Source organism: Malus domestica, chromosome 05 (genome assembly GCF_042453785.1).
Source record: "Malus domestica chromosome 05, GDT2T_hap1".
Classification (NCBI taxonomy): Eukaryota; Viridiplantae; Streptophyta; class Magnoliopsida; order Rosales; family Rosaceae; genus Malus; species Malus domestica.
In genome coordinates this window covers 4,328,897-4,347,271 of record NC_091665.1, presented here as the reverse complement: position 1 = coordinate 4,347,271, position 18,375 = coordinate 4,328,897, and the positions used below count along the sequence as shown (strand labels likewise).

At 38.1% G+C, this 18,375-nt stretch overlaps 2 protein-coding genes and 1 pseudogene across 3 annotated transcripts; 1 reads left to right on the top strand and 2 right to left on the bottom strand.

The window, feature by feature from the left end:
• Positions 1–288: 288 nt before the first annotated feature.
• Positions 289–1,281, bottom strand: LOC103416316 (4-hydroxyphenylpyruvate dioxygenase-like; annotated as a pseudogene).
• A 1,583-nt stretch (positions 1,282–2,864) lies between these two features.
• On the top strand, positions 2,865–5,740 carry LOC103416292 (sm-like protein LSM3B). Its single transcript, XM_008354548.4, has 3 exons — positions 2,865–3,158; positions 4,193–4,288; positions 5,400–5,740. The coding sequence occupies exons 1-3, from the start codon at positions 3,042–3,044 to the stop codon at positions 5,478–5,480; spliced, it is 294 nt and encodes a 97-aa protein (XP_008352770.1). The 5' UTR covers positions 2,865–3,041; the 3' UTR covers positions 5,481–5,740.
• Positions 5,741–6,002: 262 nt separating this feature from the next.
• LOC103416291 (fructose-1,6-bisphosphatase, cytosolic) lies at positions 6,003–9,641 on the bottom strand. Of its 2 annotated transcripts, none has more exons than XM_008354547.4 (12): positions 8,969–9,641; positions 8,602–8,649; positions 8,443–8,517; positions 8,295–8,356; positions 8,112–8,178; positions 7,876–8,026; positions 7,691–7,777; positions 7,353–7,423; positions 7,215–7,280; positions 6,958–7,044; positions 6,752–6,827; positions 6,003–6,260 (listed from the first exon to the last, which is right to left on the bottom strand). In XM_008354547.4, exons 1-12 carry the CDS (start codon positions 9,064–9,066, stop codon positions 6,150–6,152), a joined length of 999 nt encoding a protein of 332 aa, XP_008352769.1. In that variant the 5' UTR covers positions 9,067–9,641; the 3' UTR covers positions 6,003–6,149. The 2 variants fall into 2 exon arrangements, with proteins under 2 accessions (XP_008352769.1, XP_008352768.1); XM_008354546.4 differs by having other exon boundaries at positions 7,876–7,986.
• Positions 9,642–18,375: the final 8,734 nt, after the last annotated feature.

Sequence of the window (18,375 nt, the reverse complement as noted above, 5' to 3'; positions counted from 1 at the left end):
CATCCACCATAATGTACTATGAGGGTCTATTTATGGTAATATCGTTGCTATCAATGCCGACAATAGCATCCATGACATGAACATAATCAGCTACAGTCCTACAGATTGGCCCAACTGTGTCCTATCTTGGACCGACTGGGACAACTCCAGCTCGACTAGTGAGACCAACGGTTGGCTTGAAGCCTACTACCGAGTTATAACTGGACAGACAGAAGATAGAGCTATCAGTCTCTGTCCCTAGAGCCACAGTTACCATATTTGCAGAGCAGAGCAGAAAAACTGTGTCGGTTACACCAATTGGCAATATAAGTTGGGTGTAATATCCGTCAGCACGTCCCCCACCCTCTTCTTCAAATTCCTGTAATACGTTGGCGGCGGCGCTGGCATGAATTGAAACCCGCCGACGCTGCTCTGGCTCCGCATTTCCCTCAACGTCTTGAATATGTCATCGCTCACCAACGCTAAATGCTGAACCCCTGCACCCTCGTTGTGCTCCAGGTACGTCTGAATTTGGCTCTTCCTCTTCGTCCTGTACATCGGCTCGTTCATCGAAAACAGCACAATCTCCTTGTTGTTCGCCAAGACGATAGAGTTGAGTTCACTTTTGCTCGTCCCGATGTCCTCACGGTGAACTCGGGGAACTCGTGGAATCCAGTGAAACCTTTGATGTAGGACACTGCCGATTTGAGATCCTCCACGTTGCCAACAGCGTGGTCAAGGCGGCGGATTCCAAAGTCGATTAGGAACGACGACGTTAGGGATTCGAATCCAGGGAGGAACCAGAGGTGGGGGTCGGGGTCTGTGAGGTGGTTGCGGTCCGTATAGCTGACGTATCACAAAATGACATCATCATATAGTTGGACTTTGGTGATGGTGACGCGGTTATCCAGGAGGATAGGGGCCGCCGAGGGTTTGGCGTCGTAGGCGACACTGGTTGTGAAGGAGGAGACGACGTTCTCGACTTGGATGGAGATGGTATGAACGCCAAGGCCGTGGGTGGCGGAGAAAGCGTGAGAGACGGAGTGGTCGAAGCTGGGGATCGAGGTCGCCGGAGCGGAGGAGGTAGGAATCATGGGTTTGATTGCTGGTGGATAGGCCCGACTTAGCTTCCATGGGCATGCCGAGTCCCCAGGAGAATCAGAAGGCAGCATTGGTGGCGTCGGTGCACCAAAACTCGACGTGGTGGAAGCGGTAGACTTTGAAGCGGTCGGACCGGGGGTTGGTCCGTACAAAGATGGAGAAGCCAACGAGGTTGAATTGGGTGTCGTTTTCCTGGCCCATGATGCTGCTGGTTACGATGGCTGTTATAGTGGTGGTGTGGTTGGGATCTATGGTCATGGTGGTGTCTGCGGGCAGTGGCGGGGAAATTTGGGAATTTGGTGCTCTTTGCAGCTTCTTCTCGTGTATTATCTCCGTGGTTGTGTCTCTGTGTGGGTTTTTGCAGATCCATGGCGGAGGTGAAAAATTGAGAGAGAACCGACATAGCTTTTCGTGTCGATTCTCATAGACGGCGCCAAATGTTGATGTACAAAACCGAAGGTCTTGGAACAACGTAAATCCGACCTTGAATATGCAAGAAATGTAAATAACACAAGATGTATCGTGGTTCACCCCAATGTTTGGGCTACGTCTACGCTGATATTGTATTTCTTTGTGAGGGAGAGAGAGCCTCTAAATAGGAGAGTGAGGCTTCTGAAGGTGGAACTTAGGCCTGAGAATTGGCCTCTCCTAATAAAAAGAGTGAGGAGTCATTTTATAGAATAAGGGCTCCTCACTTATTACATATTTGCCCATTCCTTTATTACATAATTACATTTGAGTTCTCCGAGTATTTATACGAGATCTAAATACGGAGGCCTTAAGTATGGTACAAACAAGTTGTAATGTCATATACTAGTTAAAGATATTTTAAATTAACCATTAAGTGATGATACGACAAATATAAAACCTATATTTTTGTTGACATTGTTGTCAAATATGCACCATGTGGATAAGAAGCAAATTAAAAAATTTGGATTACAATGGACAAAGACAAATTTATTCATTTAATTAAAAATAAAATCAAAATCCTATTTAAAGTTTTCTCCTGTACTATCTCTCTTTTTTTTTATTTGTTTTTTTATTCGCATAACACAAATTTGATAGTCACGTTTGGATTTGTGATACTTTTATGTTATCATTTGTATTTTCTATTCGTGTTTGAATTAAAGGTGCAACTTGGGTAAAGTCAATCGAATCCATTTATGCACAATTCGATTCAATCCGTTCAGGCGAGTTACAATGAAGTAAAAACTCGTCCAAGCATAACTCGACCTCAACCCTATAATTTAGGGTTGGATTGGGTTGAGTTGATGCTTTGCCCACCCATGTCAACCCAAACCCGATTTCTAGCCCAAATTGTTCATGCGCATATCACTCGTCCCACTTCATGTTATATAAGCTAGGTACAAGTCTGGGAGGGCTATACTTAAGTTAGTTGTTTGGTCTTCATTTGAACAATGAACGATAGTATTGCTTTTACATTTTTATTAGTTAAAAACTTTGGTCTTGTCTTATTATTTAAATTCAACTTTGCATGGTTAAAACTTTGCAAATGTGTCCCACACTATTTGGTTTATCTTTTGTATGGACGATGACATGTAGATAATTTGATGTTATATGGTTACTTGAGATTTACCTCATAAAATAACATATAACCAGATTGAACTTTATAAAGTTGGACAAACCCAAACTCAAACCCCAGTAAGCCCCAACCAATTTAAACCGGAACTCGAACAAACCCGCATGAAAACCTAATCTAAACCTGAATTACAAATATTAGTTTAAAATTAGGTTGACCATCTAACCTTACACCCTAATTTGAATAGAACATCTGTTCGAAAAGCAATTTGGTGTTAGGCCTGTTTACAGTGGGCCTTGCAATCAAAGACAAATTGTCCAGTCTATATTACAATATAATATTTAATATAATAAATAAGCTCAGTCCATACAAATTGCCCCCAACATAATAAACCCTTTCGAAGAAAGAGCAAAATACAAAAATGGCGAGTGAGGAAGAGAGCGCCGTGAAGGAGCCGTTGGATCTGATAAGGCTTAGCCTCGACGAGCGCATCTACGTCAAGCTTCGCTCCGACCGAGAGCTGCGCGGTAAACTCCATGTACGTTTCCACGCCCTATCTACCATGTCTCTCGCTCTGCTATATATTAGGTTTTTTCAGGTTTTCTCTGCTTTCTGGGTTTTTTGAATTAGGGTTTTAGATTGGGCAAAAACAAAAAGTAATGAGAAAATAAAATTAGGGTTTAAAGATTGCTACTTTAGTGTTAACAGCTGAATGGAAATTACATCCCATATGCATCAAGGTTTGATTCTCCTCTTTATAGTCTCGAACACCAATAACAAAATTGTCATGTATGCTCAATAATTGTCTATTTTTTCATTTGCGATAGGAACTCGAGTCTTTCCATTTTATTTGCAATTCTATGTTTTTTTTTCTTTTATATTTTTCTTTCGATGTTGCTTTTGACACTATGATGATTATGGCAATGATAATGGTGGTCAGTTGGTGGTTACTATTGCAGTTTATAACTTGTATAGTTTGCTCTTATCGCGAAATTATACTTCCGGTTTAGCGGAGCTAGGAAAATTGTGTAGCTCTATAAGAAATTTGTAGCTATTTTTATGGTTTTTTCGAGGATGAATCTTCTTTTCTCTTGGTGCCGAGTCAAATTTTAAATTTATAGTATGTGAAGTGAGTGTCAGTCTGGCACTTTTATTAGTGAACTCATCTTTATTGAACCTATGAAATATACGACAATATCTCTACCTAGTTTAATGCTAAGCTTCGAAATATATGGTCTAGCCGACTCATCCTAGTATGAATAAGTAGATCCTGAGTAATCTATGGACTTTAGCTGGGATTGTAATTCTTGTAAGGGTTATGCTAAGCCAATCACTGATATTTTCCAAATAATGTATCTTTTCCACTCCACCTTTGTTTCCATGGTTCTCGAAAATACTTTCTATAGAGTCACTAATTGTTAGCTGCTTCTGTTGTAAGGAAAGGCGTGTAAACAAACAGTATTCTTCTATCAAAGAATTAGTATGTGAAGTGATATTTGCTAGCATAGTATTTGTGGTTATAAAGCTTCCTGTTCGATTCTGATTTTGTTGTTAAAATTCTGGCTTTTGCAGGCTTATGATCAACACTTAAATATGATTCTTGGTGATGTTGAAGAAGTTGTTACATCTGTAGAAATTGATGATGAAACTTATGAAGAGATTGTCCGGGTATGTAGCTCACACTCTGTTTTCTTTTTCACTAGTTTATATAAAACAAAAGATTTTGGAAATCAATTTATCTTGGAGTGTTGTTTTCCTAGAGGACTAAATTGCATAAATAATAAAAGAATGCATAACTTTGGGGTCAAGGTTCTAAAAGACGCTAGACGCTAGTCAGGCAGCGGGCTGGGGCCTAGTGCCTAGGCGTCTAAGCGGACTAGGCGGATTTAAGTAAATCTATTATATTTCATTAAATAAGTGTGTTTATACTCAATATATATATAATTTCATCATAAACTACAAAATATAATGACATATATATTATTAAGTATTGGAATACAATGAAAACATGGGGAACAAGCCTATAATATGCTCATTTAAGTATTCAACAAGTCTCTTACAATTTATTGAAAAAAATAAAATTCAAAATTAAAGTTATCTATTTTCTGTTTAAGTGAGGTGCAACCTAGGCGGGTATGGATGGGCTAAGCAGGTGCCTAGGCGGTCTAGGAAGGCGCCTCAGCAGGTTTAGGCGTCCTTTATTAATTTTCAAACTCCTAGGCATTAATTGGGAAGGTGACCAGCCGCCTAGCGCCTAGGCAGGGCCTAGGAGGTGCTAGGCGGGGATTTTTAGAACAGTGTTTGGGGTAGAGCTGCTGTAGTGACTGTACCCTCAGATAGGTCCAGAGGTAACAATGTTTACTACCTATGGGGATGCTCAGTTAGAAATGAATGTTTCTGCATTACCACTGTGGACATGCTAAAATTTGGAAAACATCTGTCTACGGAAATTTATGCTAACATGATCACGTCTGCTCCTGAATGTGTTGTGTTTTGTTCTGTCATTCATTTATCTCATCGTTAAAAGATACTAAACTGAAGCTAGTATAGGTTATGTTAAATATCGTGCCTTTTTTCCCTATGATCAAAGTGTAACTTATATTTGGTATGTTTGGTTTCTCCTTTTTCAATTAATAACCAAAGAAATTGCTTTTAGCGTTGGCATCATCAGTGAGAATGCGTTCTTGTAGAATTAGCATGATTTTTAGCTTTAGCTTTGGCTGTCATCGGTTTGATCTTGTATTACATTTTTTGGCCGACTTTTCTTTTTCCATTGCAGACTACAAAGCGGATGGTTCCTTTTCTCTTTGTCAGAGGAGACGGTGTCATCCTTGTTTCACCTCCTTTAAGAACAGCTTGAGTTAGTTACTTGTATTGGGAAATCAACTGTTGTGACATTTACCAAATCTATCTTATGTTATTCCGCTTTAAGATTTCTGAATGAACGAGATTTCTTGAATCCCGAGCTACCTAGGATCAGAATTTTAACTGTATTTGAGGAAACCGAAAGAGTAGAATTATAAGAATCTCAGTTTCAGGTGCCTCAGAATTGATGGATCCAATTTAATGTAACCTTCATGGATGGAACTCATATCTATGAAATGTTTTCTTGAGGTCCAAGCCTGTGTTTTTTTTTTTCTTTCGAAACTTTGTTATCCGATTTTATACTTGACAACAAAGTGACGAACACAACACTTTGAACAAAACACTTCGCCATCTTTCTCTCGGTCGCCCCTTGGCAGCTCGGAGCCTTGAGCCTGTCTATGCTGCAACGGGGGCTGGCCTCCGCCCTTCTCTTTTTCTTTTCCGTTAATTTGATGGATTTCTTTAATTGAGTAGAGTTGTTTGAAATCTGAGAACATAAGGAAAGAAAGTAGAGCAGTTCTCCAGAATATAAGACGATAACCTTGTTAGAGTTGTAAGCATCAACAAATTATTGTACGCTCTCCATACAAACTTCATCTAATAGAGGAGTTCAAATAGATTAACAATTATGTGATTTACGATGAGAGAACCAGAATTCTAAGTTTCATTCCTTTCCCTCAGCTGCATAGAGTGCCTTGATTTCCTCAACGTCGTCGTAGCTGCCGAGGAAGATCGGAGAGCGCTCGTGTATCTTGGTCGGAACCAGGTCAAGGGCCTGTCAAGATGATGTTAAAATCAATTAACAATCAATTTGAAATCGACTCACAAATGAAAAGAAATTAATCCTGTCTTGGCTTGCAAGTAATGTTCAATGTTCTTTTGTTAACCATCAATCTTAACAACTAACAAGGTGAATCATTATTTATAGATGTGATTTAAATTGACAATCTAACAACATAACATATTCGACTAACAATTTTAGTAATAGATTGCTCGATTAACAATTCAGTTTGATAATTCTTCGAAGTTTTCTGCAGTTACGAGAAATTGTCTATATTGCACAAAGTATACTTTGTTGGCACAAAGCTTCATGACGGAGTGTGGAGCAGAGTTCTATAATTTCTGCCGGCGGCTGCCTATTCCATCTACCCTCAGGGCCGGCCCTGACTTCTGGCATGAATCGGCTTTATACACAGAAAACTAGCAAGCTATTTAACCATTTTCATTCATCATATCAACGAATAAGAAATGTCCGAGAGTCGATACCCGTTCCTTGCCAGTGAAGGACTGACCGCCCGCTTGTTCCAACAAGAAGGACATTGGGAAGACTTCGTAGAGAACCCTAGTTAACACAAGTTAAACCAAATGCGTCACTTAAGTCCATAAACTTAAACCTGAAGCTACAGAACATGATACAAAGCTTCCATGACTGTTTCAAATGAAAATGAAAGCTGTAATTGTGCTTGACATACCGCAGTTTCCCGTTTGGACTCTTCTTATCAGCAGGGTACAAAAAGATACCGCCATACAGCAATGTCCGATGAACATCAGCAACCATGCTGTTAACCATGACGATAAATCATAACTATCACTACTTACTGAACGAAACAGAACAGCATCATATGTCGAACACAAGAACGGGATGAAGGATCAACATTCAAATTCAACAGCGGCAGATGGTTCATATAGAAAAACCAGATTAAACTTCTACGATGAGAATCCACGGTACCTTCCAATGTATCTTAGCGACTTCGGGGATGAACCATCTTCCGGGTACTTGCACTTTTGCACATACCTGAAGCCAAAAGGGTCATAAATTTCCAATGCTGGACGTCAAAATAAGAACTATTAATTGAGCTTGACATACTTGGCTGTCGGGCCATCCCAATTTTTGGCATTCCCTTCATTCACTGAATAAATCTTTCCTTTCTTTGGAATCTGGGGAAAGAAGCAGATATGTACTGAACGTTGGACACTCCAAAGTAAGAAAAAAAAAAAGCTAATTACAAAGATAACACATCTCATTTACTACATTCTCATCAAAACGACATATTCACTATATATATGTGCACGCACACGCTCACAAAAATTTTGGGACAATAGATGAGAATGTAGTACGCTCTCAAGTAGCACACGAATTATCATAGCAACATTCAGATACAAAAGAGGTTGAATTCCTTCCGTGTGTTACAGCAAGAGAAATACCTGGATGTCTGGGTGAGTTAGTATGAACTCCCCGAGAGAAGGATCAAGGGTGAACCCATGAGCTCCAGATCCAGTGCTTATCACCAACTGTAAAACCATTACATTCCCAAATAGTTAAAAGCAGTGTCTTCCAAATCTGGACTGCAGGCAACGAAAATCCACAAGAAAGGTGGAGTTTTGTATACCGTGCAAGAGCTTCCGTACATGCAGTAGCCTGCTGCAACCATATTCTTTCCAGGTTGCAAGACATCGTCAAGAGAAGGTTCACCATCTTTTACCACATAAATCCCAAAAATCTGATAAGACAAATGTTTCGCACCATAACACTGAGTTATTCTGGAACAAATGATTCAAGTACATAGATTTTGTCAGTAGTCTTTTGATGCAATAATAAATAAATAATAAGAATGAGGGATTGTACCGTTCCAATGGAAACACCACAATCAATGTTTGACGAACCATCCAGTGGATCGAACACAACACAGTACCTGCTCCAGTATTAGTTCAAAGCATTGTTCAGACAGACAGCCTTCAGTTATATGTCTCAAAAACAAACATTCATTTGAACAAGCTCTAATAGCAGGCATAAAGCATAGACAATTACTTTCCACGCAATTTTGGCTCCACGAAAATCGCCTCTTCATCTTCTTCTGAAACAAGAATAGACTGCCACAAAACCCAAATTGTTAGCAATATTGGTCCTTCAAATTCATCTAACGCAAACATTAAAAAGGAAAACTTTGATGACTTACGGTTCTGCCACTGCTAACCAGAGCCTTAACAAAAACTTCATTTGAAAGAACATCCAGTTTCTTTTGCTCTTCACCCTATAACCGAAAAATCGAACAATTTCACGTTATAGAATAACCCCAATAGAGTATATTCAATATAAACAGATATCAAATACTTACCTGAACATTGGTCTCTCCAGCAAGCCCGATAAGTTTGGCCAGACCAGCCTGCCCAAGTCAAAAAATTCCAGATTAAAATCCCCATTTCCACAGTCACAGTCAGTTCCCCAAAAACAGAGAAAAGCCATGCATACAAAAGCTACAGTACCAAGTTAAGAATGGAAAATATTTTCTATTGTATTCGAGCGATATTCCAATTTAATCCAAACTACAACAGCAAGATTCGAACTTGGGTGGAGAACTCGACCACACTGCTCTAATCAAATTGACTACGTCATGACAATGATTCGAAAACTTTCATTCCAAGAACAAATTTGGCGTTCAATATAATCTTTGAGGAAAATGATACTATAACAAAGAGAGAGACCTTGTTGACTGCAGAGCAGACAAACTTGCAGCCAAGAACAATATGATTGAGCAAGATAGTGAAGTCACCGCGAGACTCAGGGCGCTTGGACTGCTCATTCAGCACGAACCTCGTTAGGGTCATCAAGTCCGTCCGGTGAGCATCGGCTGCGTGATCCATTTTTTTCTCTGCTGTCGTTACTATTCCTCCACCAAACGCGCTGTCACTTAGAACCTCCAATAACAAACCCCCAAACAGCTGACCACTAATTATATAGAGTTTGGTTATTCACACTCTCTCTCCCTCCGTTTTTTTAATGAAATTATGGATTACAGGTTCGTTTATTTATAAAATACGATGTAAGGATCTTAAAAATATATAATAATAATAATAATCATTTAATATTACGATTTAGTTGTATTTTTTTTACTTGATTTATAACTGAGAAGCTTTAAATCGATTCTAGTGAATAGCATGGCTTTTCCTATCCCTCCTCCTGAAAACTATAAGGAGAAAAAAGGAAGGAAAAATGTAAGGAGGAAAAAAAGGTTTGGCTTGGATTGGATTAGAAGGTGGTGGTGGTGCTGGATTCGAGGGCTAATGGATTGGGGAAGGGAGGCTAATCCGGCGCTAATGGAAGTTTCGGCAGACACGTGGAGGGCTTGGGATGGGAGAGTGAGGTATGTGGTTATCACTAAAGATAACGCCTGTCGTCGTTTTCTTTCTGATTCGGCGGTTACCAGGTTTTTGTCTCTTCTTTCTCCATCATGGAAGAAAGGGACGAGGTTGCCTTCATTTCAAGCAACTGTTCACACTTTTCTCAACAAGTTGCCTTTTTGCATGGAGGTACTAATTCTTTTATGCAATAAATCGGACGTCTTCCTTCTTTTCCTTCTTTTCTTTTTATGCAATAAGTGTGAAGTTTTAAGTTTAATTCTCGTTAAAAGTAAATTTAAACTATAGAATTATAATTAGTTCTGTATGGGGCTTTATCCATTCTTCGATCTCTAATATAGATAATATCGTTTGTTAAAAAAAAAAAAGTAGCACAATGATCTAAATTAAGATTCTAAAAGACATTAGACCTTAGTCAAGAGGCGGACTAAGCTGATTTTTAAATAAATTTACAATATATTGTATAAATAATTCCATTGTTATAATAAAAAATATATATATATAATTATATCGGAATACATAAATTGCAAAATAAAATGATATATAGATTATAAAGTATTAAAATTTATTGAAAACATAGGAAACAAGCATATGACAAGTGTTCATCCAAGTATTCAACAAATCTCTCCTATTTTAGTGAAAAAAAATTAAATGCAAAATGAAAGTTATGTGTTTTCTGTCTAAATGAAAGTTACTACATAAGTGAGTGCCTAATTGGTTATAGGCAGAGACAGGCGCCTAAGCAGGTCTAGGCACCCTTTATTAATTTTCAAACACCTAAGGTTAATGGGGGCAATGGCTAGCCACCTAACGCTTATGTGAGACCTAGGCAGCGCTAGGCGGATATTTTTATAACATCGTCGAAATTGTTTACGTTTTATGTTACTTAAAAAAATTAATTATGCAAAAAATAAACTAAACTAGATGCGCTAACCATTCGATTAACGTTGTTAAATATTAATGTTTAATCAAAGAATATTGTTGAAATATCAAGATTGTAACAACATTGTGTAATTTATCAAAAGTAATATAAGAAAATATGGCGATCTTCACCTCCACATATTAGTCTTCCATTTTTACAAACATGATCCATTTATTTATCATATACCATTAGGTCATCTCCAACTGAAAGAGGGGGGGGGCCAAAAGACCATGTTTAGCCCTATAGGTCTGCAAGAAATTATTTTTTTTAATGAATAGTGCCTGACCATATTTTATATCATCTCCAACCGAGGGGGTCAAAAGGCTATAGGACAAAACATAACCCTTTGACAAAAAACCTATAATGACCCATCCCTAAAAATTATGATTTTTATAGTTTTTAAATGTGAATTTACGGAAATGCCCTTCGAGGCAAAGATGTTGACTTTTGTGGACCATCTTGTCATGTCATGTAAGGTTTGTTTTCTTGGTGTATTCTCGTAGTACTTGTCGCTACAAACGCGTGGGCGCGAACATAATGTAATTTGAAGTTATAACGAAGATTCTATGAACCTTTAAACGTCAAGGATATTTTGGTAAATTGATAATTAATTAAACATGTGTTATTTTATCGGACCGTTGGATGAGTGCCACGTGGGACCATCCCCACTTTTCTGGAATACTCTCTCTTTCTTTTTCTTCTTTCTTCCGTAGCTCTTCTCTCTACTCTCCTAACTCTCTCTCGGCTCTTCCTTTCTCCCATGAAACAAACCACCATCATCACCAAATCTTTCGGATTGTTGAACATCAAAACCATCATTATCTGCATGTCTTCACCGCCATAAACCCAGTTTTGAGTTTTGTTTCATTGAAAACGAACCCGAAACACGAGTTCGAAGAACAAGGTTTTGGGCCGAGACTTCTAGGCGTGATTCAGATAATTTCTAGCCATATTTTGAACTCTAAAGGTATAAATCGATTCTTCTTGTCGATTAGATAAATTTTCATGTTTGGATCGTTTAATTTGGTGAAGAAATGAGAAAGTTATAACGATTTAAAGTTTGCCCAGTTTCCAGCGACCTCCGCTACTTTCGAGTCATTTTTCTGTCAAATAATGAAGATATAGCCATCGTCCAAGGTACCAATCTCTTAGTCGCATCGAGAACTATGATTTTCATTTTTGAATCACTTGATTTCGTTGAGTATTGACAAAGTTATGGACATTGAAAGGTTGCCCAGAAATTCTGGCGATTTTCCCTGTTTTCCCGCGGACAGCCATCTTTCAGGCCATTTTCTGGCCATCTCCGGTGACCATTTGGACTCCAAGAAGATATAATTTTGTTCTATACATCTCTAGCTTCGATTTGGTATATTATGAGTTGAATTTGGTTGAAAAACAAGTGAGATATGGAGCTCTAAATATTGCCCATGAAATCTGCAAAATCTGTTGAATCCAGCGAAGTTCTATTAAGGTCCGCCACTTGATTAGAATAGTAATCGACGATCCGACAGTTTGATTGTCACCAAACTTTAATACATTATATTACGTAATATTTGAGGACCATGGGAACTTACAGATCGAGAATCCGACATATGGATCTTTCCGAATTAGACTTGTAAGTTAGTAAAATAAAACGTTGATTGCCACTTGAATTTGCAATTGGTGGAGATCCAACCGTTGGATCATAATGAAATTTTAGTATGTTATTCTAAAAGCATAATGTGGATCTTTGGAAGTTACGGATCGAAAATCCGAAGTGTGGATGTTCCGAACATGCTGGGTGTAAATAAGTACGCTCAAGTGCTGGGTATAAATAAGTACGTTCAAGTGCTACGATCACGTGAAGGCTGTGCGAAGTGTGGATCTTTACTGTCTTTGTGCATTGTTTTACGTATATACGTAGTATTATTTTCTGAAAACTATACAGGTTTTACGGCGAGGGGTTATAACGTTTTCAAAGGTTTTTATTAAAACTTTATTTTCAGACCAACTCACCCTTGTTTTTCGCCCCTCCAGGTTTTAGCTGCTAAAAGTTCGTATCGATGAGGATTTTTGGCGAATCTTAGTATAGGTGGCTACCTCTGAGGGTATGATCCTTACCCACACTATTGTACTTTACTTATGCTCTGACGGCGTGTGTGAAATATGTTCATTCCCGTTCACAACGCACTCGTCTTTAGGCACTTTTGGGTTTAAATTTATTCACATTTTCCACATCACTATATTTTATGGCTTCGTCAACTTCCAGGTGTCGGCCAGCACAGCTCGATTCTGAGTCCCAATGGACATTCTGGATTGGGGTGTGTCAAAACCCATCTCCAACCGAAGTGGGCTATTTTTTGGCCCCTTGAATAATTTATTAATTTAATTGAATTAATATGATTAATTGAATTAAACTACCATATTAAAATAATATTTTCAGACATAATTGAATTAAACTACCATATTGAAATAAAATGAGATAAGATAGTATGAAATGATGAAAAGAATGTGAGAAATGGTGTAGGAATGACTTAGGTATTTATAGAAGAAAAAAATTAGAATTTTTGTTTTTTAAATTTTGTCTAAAAAGCTTTGTAATTTATCATAAGATTAAATTATGTTAATGCCAAATGCACCTGACAAATGGCACTGGAACTAACTGCTTCATAAAATTAAGGGCTCGTGTATTAATCTGTAATTAGATTGAAGGGAATTGTATTGATGATGAATTGGACTAAGGAGGAATCATAATTAGATTCATGTTAAAGTTGTTTACTAAACTAGCTGGAATAAGAGTAAGAATGATATTTTGGTTTCGTATAACTTGTTTACTAATTCACCTGAATTGGAATTAAAACTAGCTTGATTACTAAGTTGCCCTTGTTAAAATAAATTATTCTTGTAATAATGAATAAAATTCAAGTTTATATAGATGACTGACACACCCCGACCGATGTCAAGGCATGATGGCCATCACGTGAGAGTGACGTAGCCATGTGCACAGTGCGGAAGCGATAAAGATAGTAAATATACGAATAATTAAAAACCAAATTACTAGAGTGCACTACTAAACGAAAGTGATATGAGTTAGTTACAACAATGAACACTCCTAATCAGAGCATAATAAGTCTAGGTGCAGTCCAGTATGACAAGTACTAGTTATACAGTACCAGGAATGTCTACTATTATTCAAATAGGTCAGAACTGCTGACGATCCCGAGCCACCAATAGCAACTTACTTAGAACCTGGAGGGGCGCAAAACAGAAAATGTGAGTGGGCAAAAACAAATGTTTTACAAAAACATTTCATTTATCAACATACTAACCCCTCGCTGTAAAACATGTAAGATTTTCCCATAATTAAGATATAAGCACACACACACACACACACACACACACACACACACACACATATATATAATCATATCAATTCAATTTGTTTATACCATATTTAGGGCCTCGTATTTAGATCTCGTACAAATACTCGGGGGACTTAAATGTAATTATGTGATAAAGGAAGGGACAAATATGTAATAAGTGAGGAGTCATTATTCTATAAAAGGACCCCTCACCCTCACAATGAGAGGAGGCCAATTCTTAGGCCCTCTCACCCCCTTTCAAAGCCTCACTCTCAGAGGCTCTCCTCTCTCTCAAATAAATACATAATCACTGTGGACGTAGCCCAAACCTTGGGGTGAACTACGATACATCTTGTGTTATTTACATTTATTGCAGATTCACGGTCGGATTTACGTTGTTCCAAGACCTTCGGTTTTGTGCATCAACATTTGACGCCATCTGTAGGAATAAATGTATGCTATGCCAATCATATTCACACAATCATATTCATATGTATGCTATGCCAAAACATAACAAAGTAAACAATCCAGGTAAGAATAATTTCATAGAAATGTGATATGCTAGCCGGAACTCCTGAGGTAGTCTGTACGGCTGAATTCATAGCTCAAACTCAATCTAGCTGGAGTCACTACTATGACCTATACGGCAATATACTGCACACAAGTCGGAACCACTGAAAATGGTCTGTACGACAAGATTGGGTGAAATATAATTATGCTCAACTTTATTCTCTCATAATAGCTGGGTGATAGTTCGCTAGTCACCTACGAGTCAAAACCATGAATAAGGTCTGTACGACAAGACTGTGCACTTAAGTTGGATCCAATATGAGCATATAGTGCGGGAGGTGATAAACAGGCATGTACTTCACATTGCTGGCTAAATCACAATCACCCTAGGTGCAGTCTTATGAGCTCAACATTACTTAATCACATATCACATATCACATCATCGATGATTCACACAACCAAACATAACTTACCTGAACTCACTCCACAGCACCACATTTATAAATGTATGCAATCATGCAATGCATACTTAAAATATAGAAGCATTTGACATATTATTTCAAAGCATACTTTCTTTAAAATGCATTTCTGGGAAATATATCAAGTATATAAATATATACTGAAAATAAAAGCCCACTCACTGATAAGTTGAAGGGTCGTAGCCCCCGAGTCGCCCGTGGATACGCTCGTCCTCGGGATAAGTCTCACCTATATGCGAATTAACTATTAAAACGTTATTTTTAAGCACATACACAAAACTAGCTAATAACTTCTCATACATTGTTCAAAATAGGTATATGAATATACCACAGTAATCTACACAACCTCAGGATCATCCCCATATTTTTAGAAATATTTTTGGACCTCCCATGTGCCGCCACGCGCCGGCAAGGGCAAGGCAAAACGCACTCCCACGCGCGGCCCAAACCTGACGGATTCCCTAACCACCGTTAAGGAATATTCTGTTAAACCTAATAGATTCCGTCAAATCTAACTGACACCGTGAGAATATTCCGTCCAAACTGACGGAATATTCAGTCTTCATCCCCGGTCACTAGAAAACTGGGTAAAATTTCAAACTCACCATTCTCACTCGTTTCTCAACCATTTTTCATGAAATTTGAACCAAATGAAAGCTTAGAGTGAGAAAAATGGCGTTATACCTATTTGAAGCTTCAAATCTCACGAAATCACGTCGGGGAAGCTTCGAAATTCCGACCAAAACTGCAACTCAACGTTTCTCGTGATCCTGACGTCCAAATTCCTCAAACGAGCTACCCCGAGACTCGTGAGGACCTCATTAAGCTTCCTATAAGCTTAGAATTCCCTGAAATGCAAGGTTTTACGTTTACATGAATAGTGCATGAAAATTGGGTTACGGGTTCTTGAGATTTCGAAGGGATTCTTACCTGAAATGGGTACCAATCAACTCGTAGCACCACGAGGAACACAATGGTGCACCCAAAGCCTTCGATCTGTGAAGTTTGGGGTGATCTTGAAGCTTGTCCGTATGAATAGCAAGGAGAGAGAGAGAGTGAAACCGAGAGAGAGTGTGTACGGGGAGGAAGAAAGAGAATGAGGTTTGTGTGTGTGTGTGTGATCCACATGGGTCACCCATCCAAAACCACAATATAATATTTAAGTCTCAATATGTCATACACACACACGACAATTTCCCCGTCCAAGGATAAAACCGTCATTTCACATTATCGAAAAATTAATTATTTGGGACGGGCTGTGACAATAACCGTATATAAACTTTTTATCTATATAAAATTCATCTATATAAAGTTTATTTGTATAAAAATATTCAAACAAATAATATATATATATATATATATAATAACACTTATCCAGATAAAATTCATCAATTATCTTTTCTTCCCGATCTCCAATCGTTTCTTTCCCCAACCTGCACAGCCCTCCCACGCATTCCCTTTTGTTCACAGGCTACCATGCCTTCCCCCTATTCTTTCCCACCCCTTCCTATCAGCTTCCATTTTCACAAGTCCTCCACGCCTCCCCTATCCTCCATATCATCTTCTTCCCCGGCCCAACAACTTCTCATATTCACAAATCCCTCCCACTGCCTCCTGTATTCATATGTCTTCCCACCGTCTCGCAAATTGATGGATTTCTGAAGAAGACAAATTGAGGGCAATTGAACTCTGTGCAATTCCGTTTCCGCTCATTTCATTACCCCTTCGTAAACATGCCATAAGTTTTGTTATTTTATCGGAAAATGGAATGGAGTAGCTTTTGGAATTTCAGGCTGGTAAATGGAATGGAATCAATAAATGGCGCTGGCTAGGCTACTGCATCGGGCTGGCTAGGTAGCTCATTTTGACCAGCTAGTTGGCCTGGTGTCTGATTTTTTGCCGGGTGTGGCCCACAAGCCCTTTGGCCTAGCTTGCGGTTAAAGACGGTTTTCGTGTCATAACGGGCTATATTTTGGCCTATGACCCTTTAGTCGGGTCAGTTGTAGATGACCTTAAATGATTAATAAATTTCGAATTTGGTTAATTTTTTGTTGAGTAATTCATAAAGGGTAACTGAAAAACCAAACCGTTCATATGATCGCGCAACACTAAGAAGTAGGAAAGAGATCCCCAAGAGAGAGTGGAAAGAGAGAACACACAAGCATTGCGAGTCTTGGAGCCCTGACTAAACTATATGTGTGTTCATTTATTACAGAGTACTATCAAACTCACCAAATGATAGGTGATCTTACAAGAAAGTTAATTAACAATAATTGGGTAAATTTTAGGCGAATTTTGAATGAAAATTTTCTCACAAAACAAAAATTTAATAAAAAAACGCCTAATGAACAATTCTTAACCATTAAGTATAAAATAAACAGCAGCCCCAATAGGCAACAACAACCAAAATCAAGACCCAGCTTGTTGGATTTTGACCACATGGATGTTGTCATTTTCATTAAAAAAATTTGACCAAGTGTTTTTGTCATTTTCAGTATTGGGTATGGATATTTTTTTTAACAAATGATATTATTTATACTAAGATGTTGGAAGAGTTGGCTAAGTCTCATAATGGATAGTTATAATAATATGGTTCAAATTCGCCTTTGGCGAGAATCGAAACTAAGACCTCTCATTTAGAAGTGAAGAGGAATATCACTAAACCATAGTACTAAATGATGGGTTTAAATAAATTTTAAAACTAATGTAGCTCTTTTCATTAATTTTCCACAAATTGTAATGGAAAATAATTTCTAGACATAATTTTTCACTTCTTCACATACTTTTATCTCACCATTAGATTAAACAAATCAAAGCAGAATTATTGACCAAATTTAACAAAAGCATAAGGTAAACAAAAATGCTATCATTTGTACCTCATCTCTATTAGATATGAAAACCACATGTGTTGGTATTCTCTCACATTCTGCTAGGGAAGAAATAATAAAAATGATAAACCCTATAGGATGACGCCATAAATTCCATCCCCAAAAACCATATTTTGATTGTGCCTCAACAATATCAATTATACTGGAACAGTTAGCTAATTATAATCGGTGATATCATCATCATTACCATATAACAAAATTGTACATGAGATTTTCAACTCATATGACTCCTTGAAGGCCATAAGGCCATCTCCAACCGAAGGGTTTAGAGGGCCAGAGGGCCGAAAATAGCCCTAAAACCGTCTCCAATCGAGGGCTAGGCCAGAGGGCTCGGGAATCTGGGAGGGCCCCACAAAATTTCAAAGGGCCAAAGGGCAGGGCTGGCTGGTTGGCTGGGTTTTTTTTTTTTTTTTTTTAATGTTTTGTTATTCCTGTTGGTTATAACCGACAAGATTTATTAAGAAAAAATTCAAATGAAACGGCTACTAGCCGTTGCATTTGATTTGATTTTTTTTTATATTATTATTATTATTTTTTAGGGTAAAAGACTGTTTACTACCCTCATGTTTCATGGTTTTCAACATTTAGTACATCAAGTTTTTTTCGTCTCAGA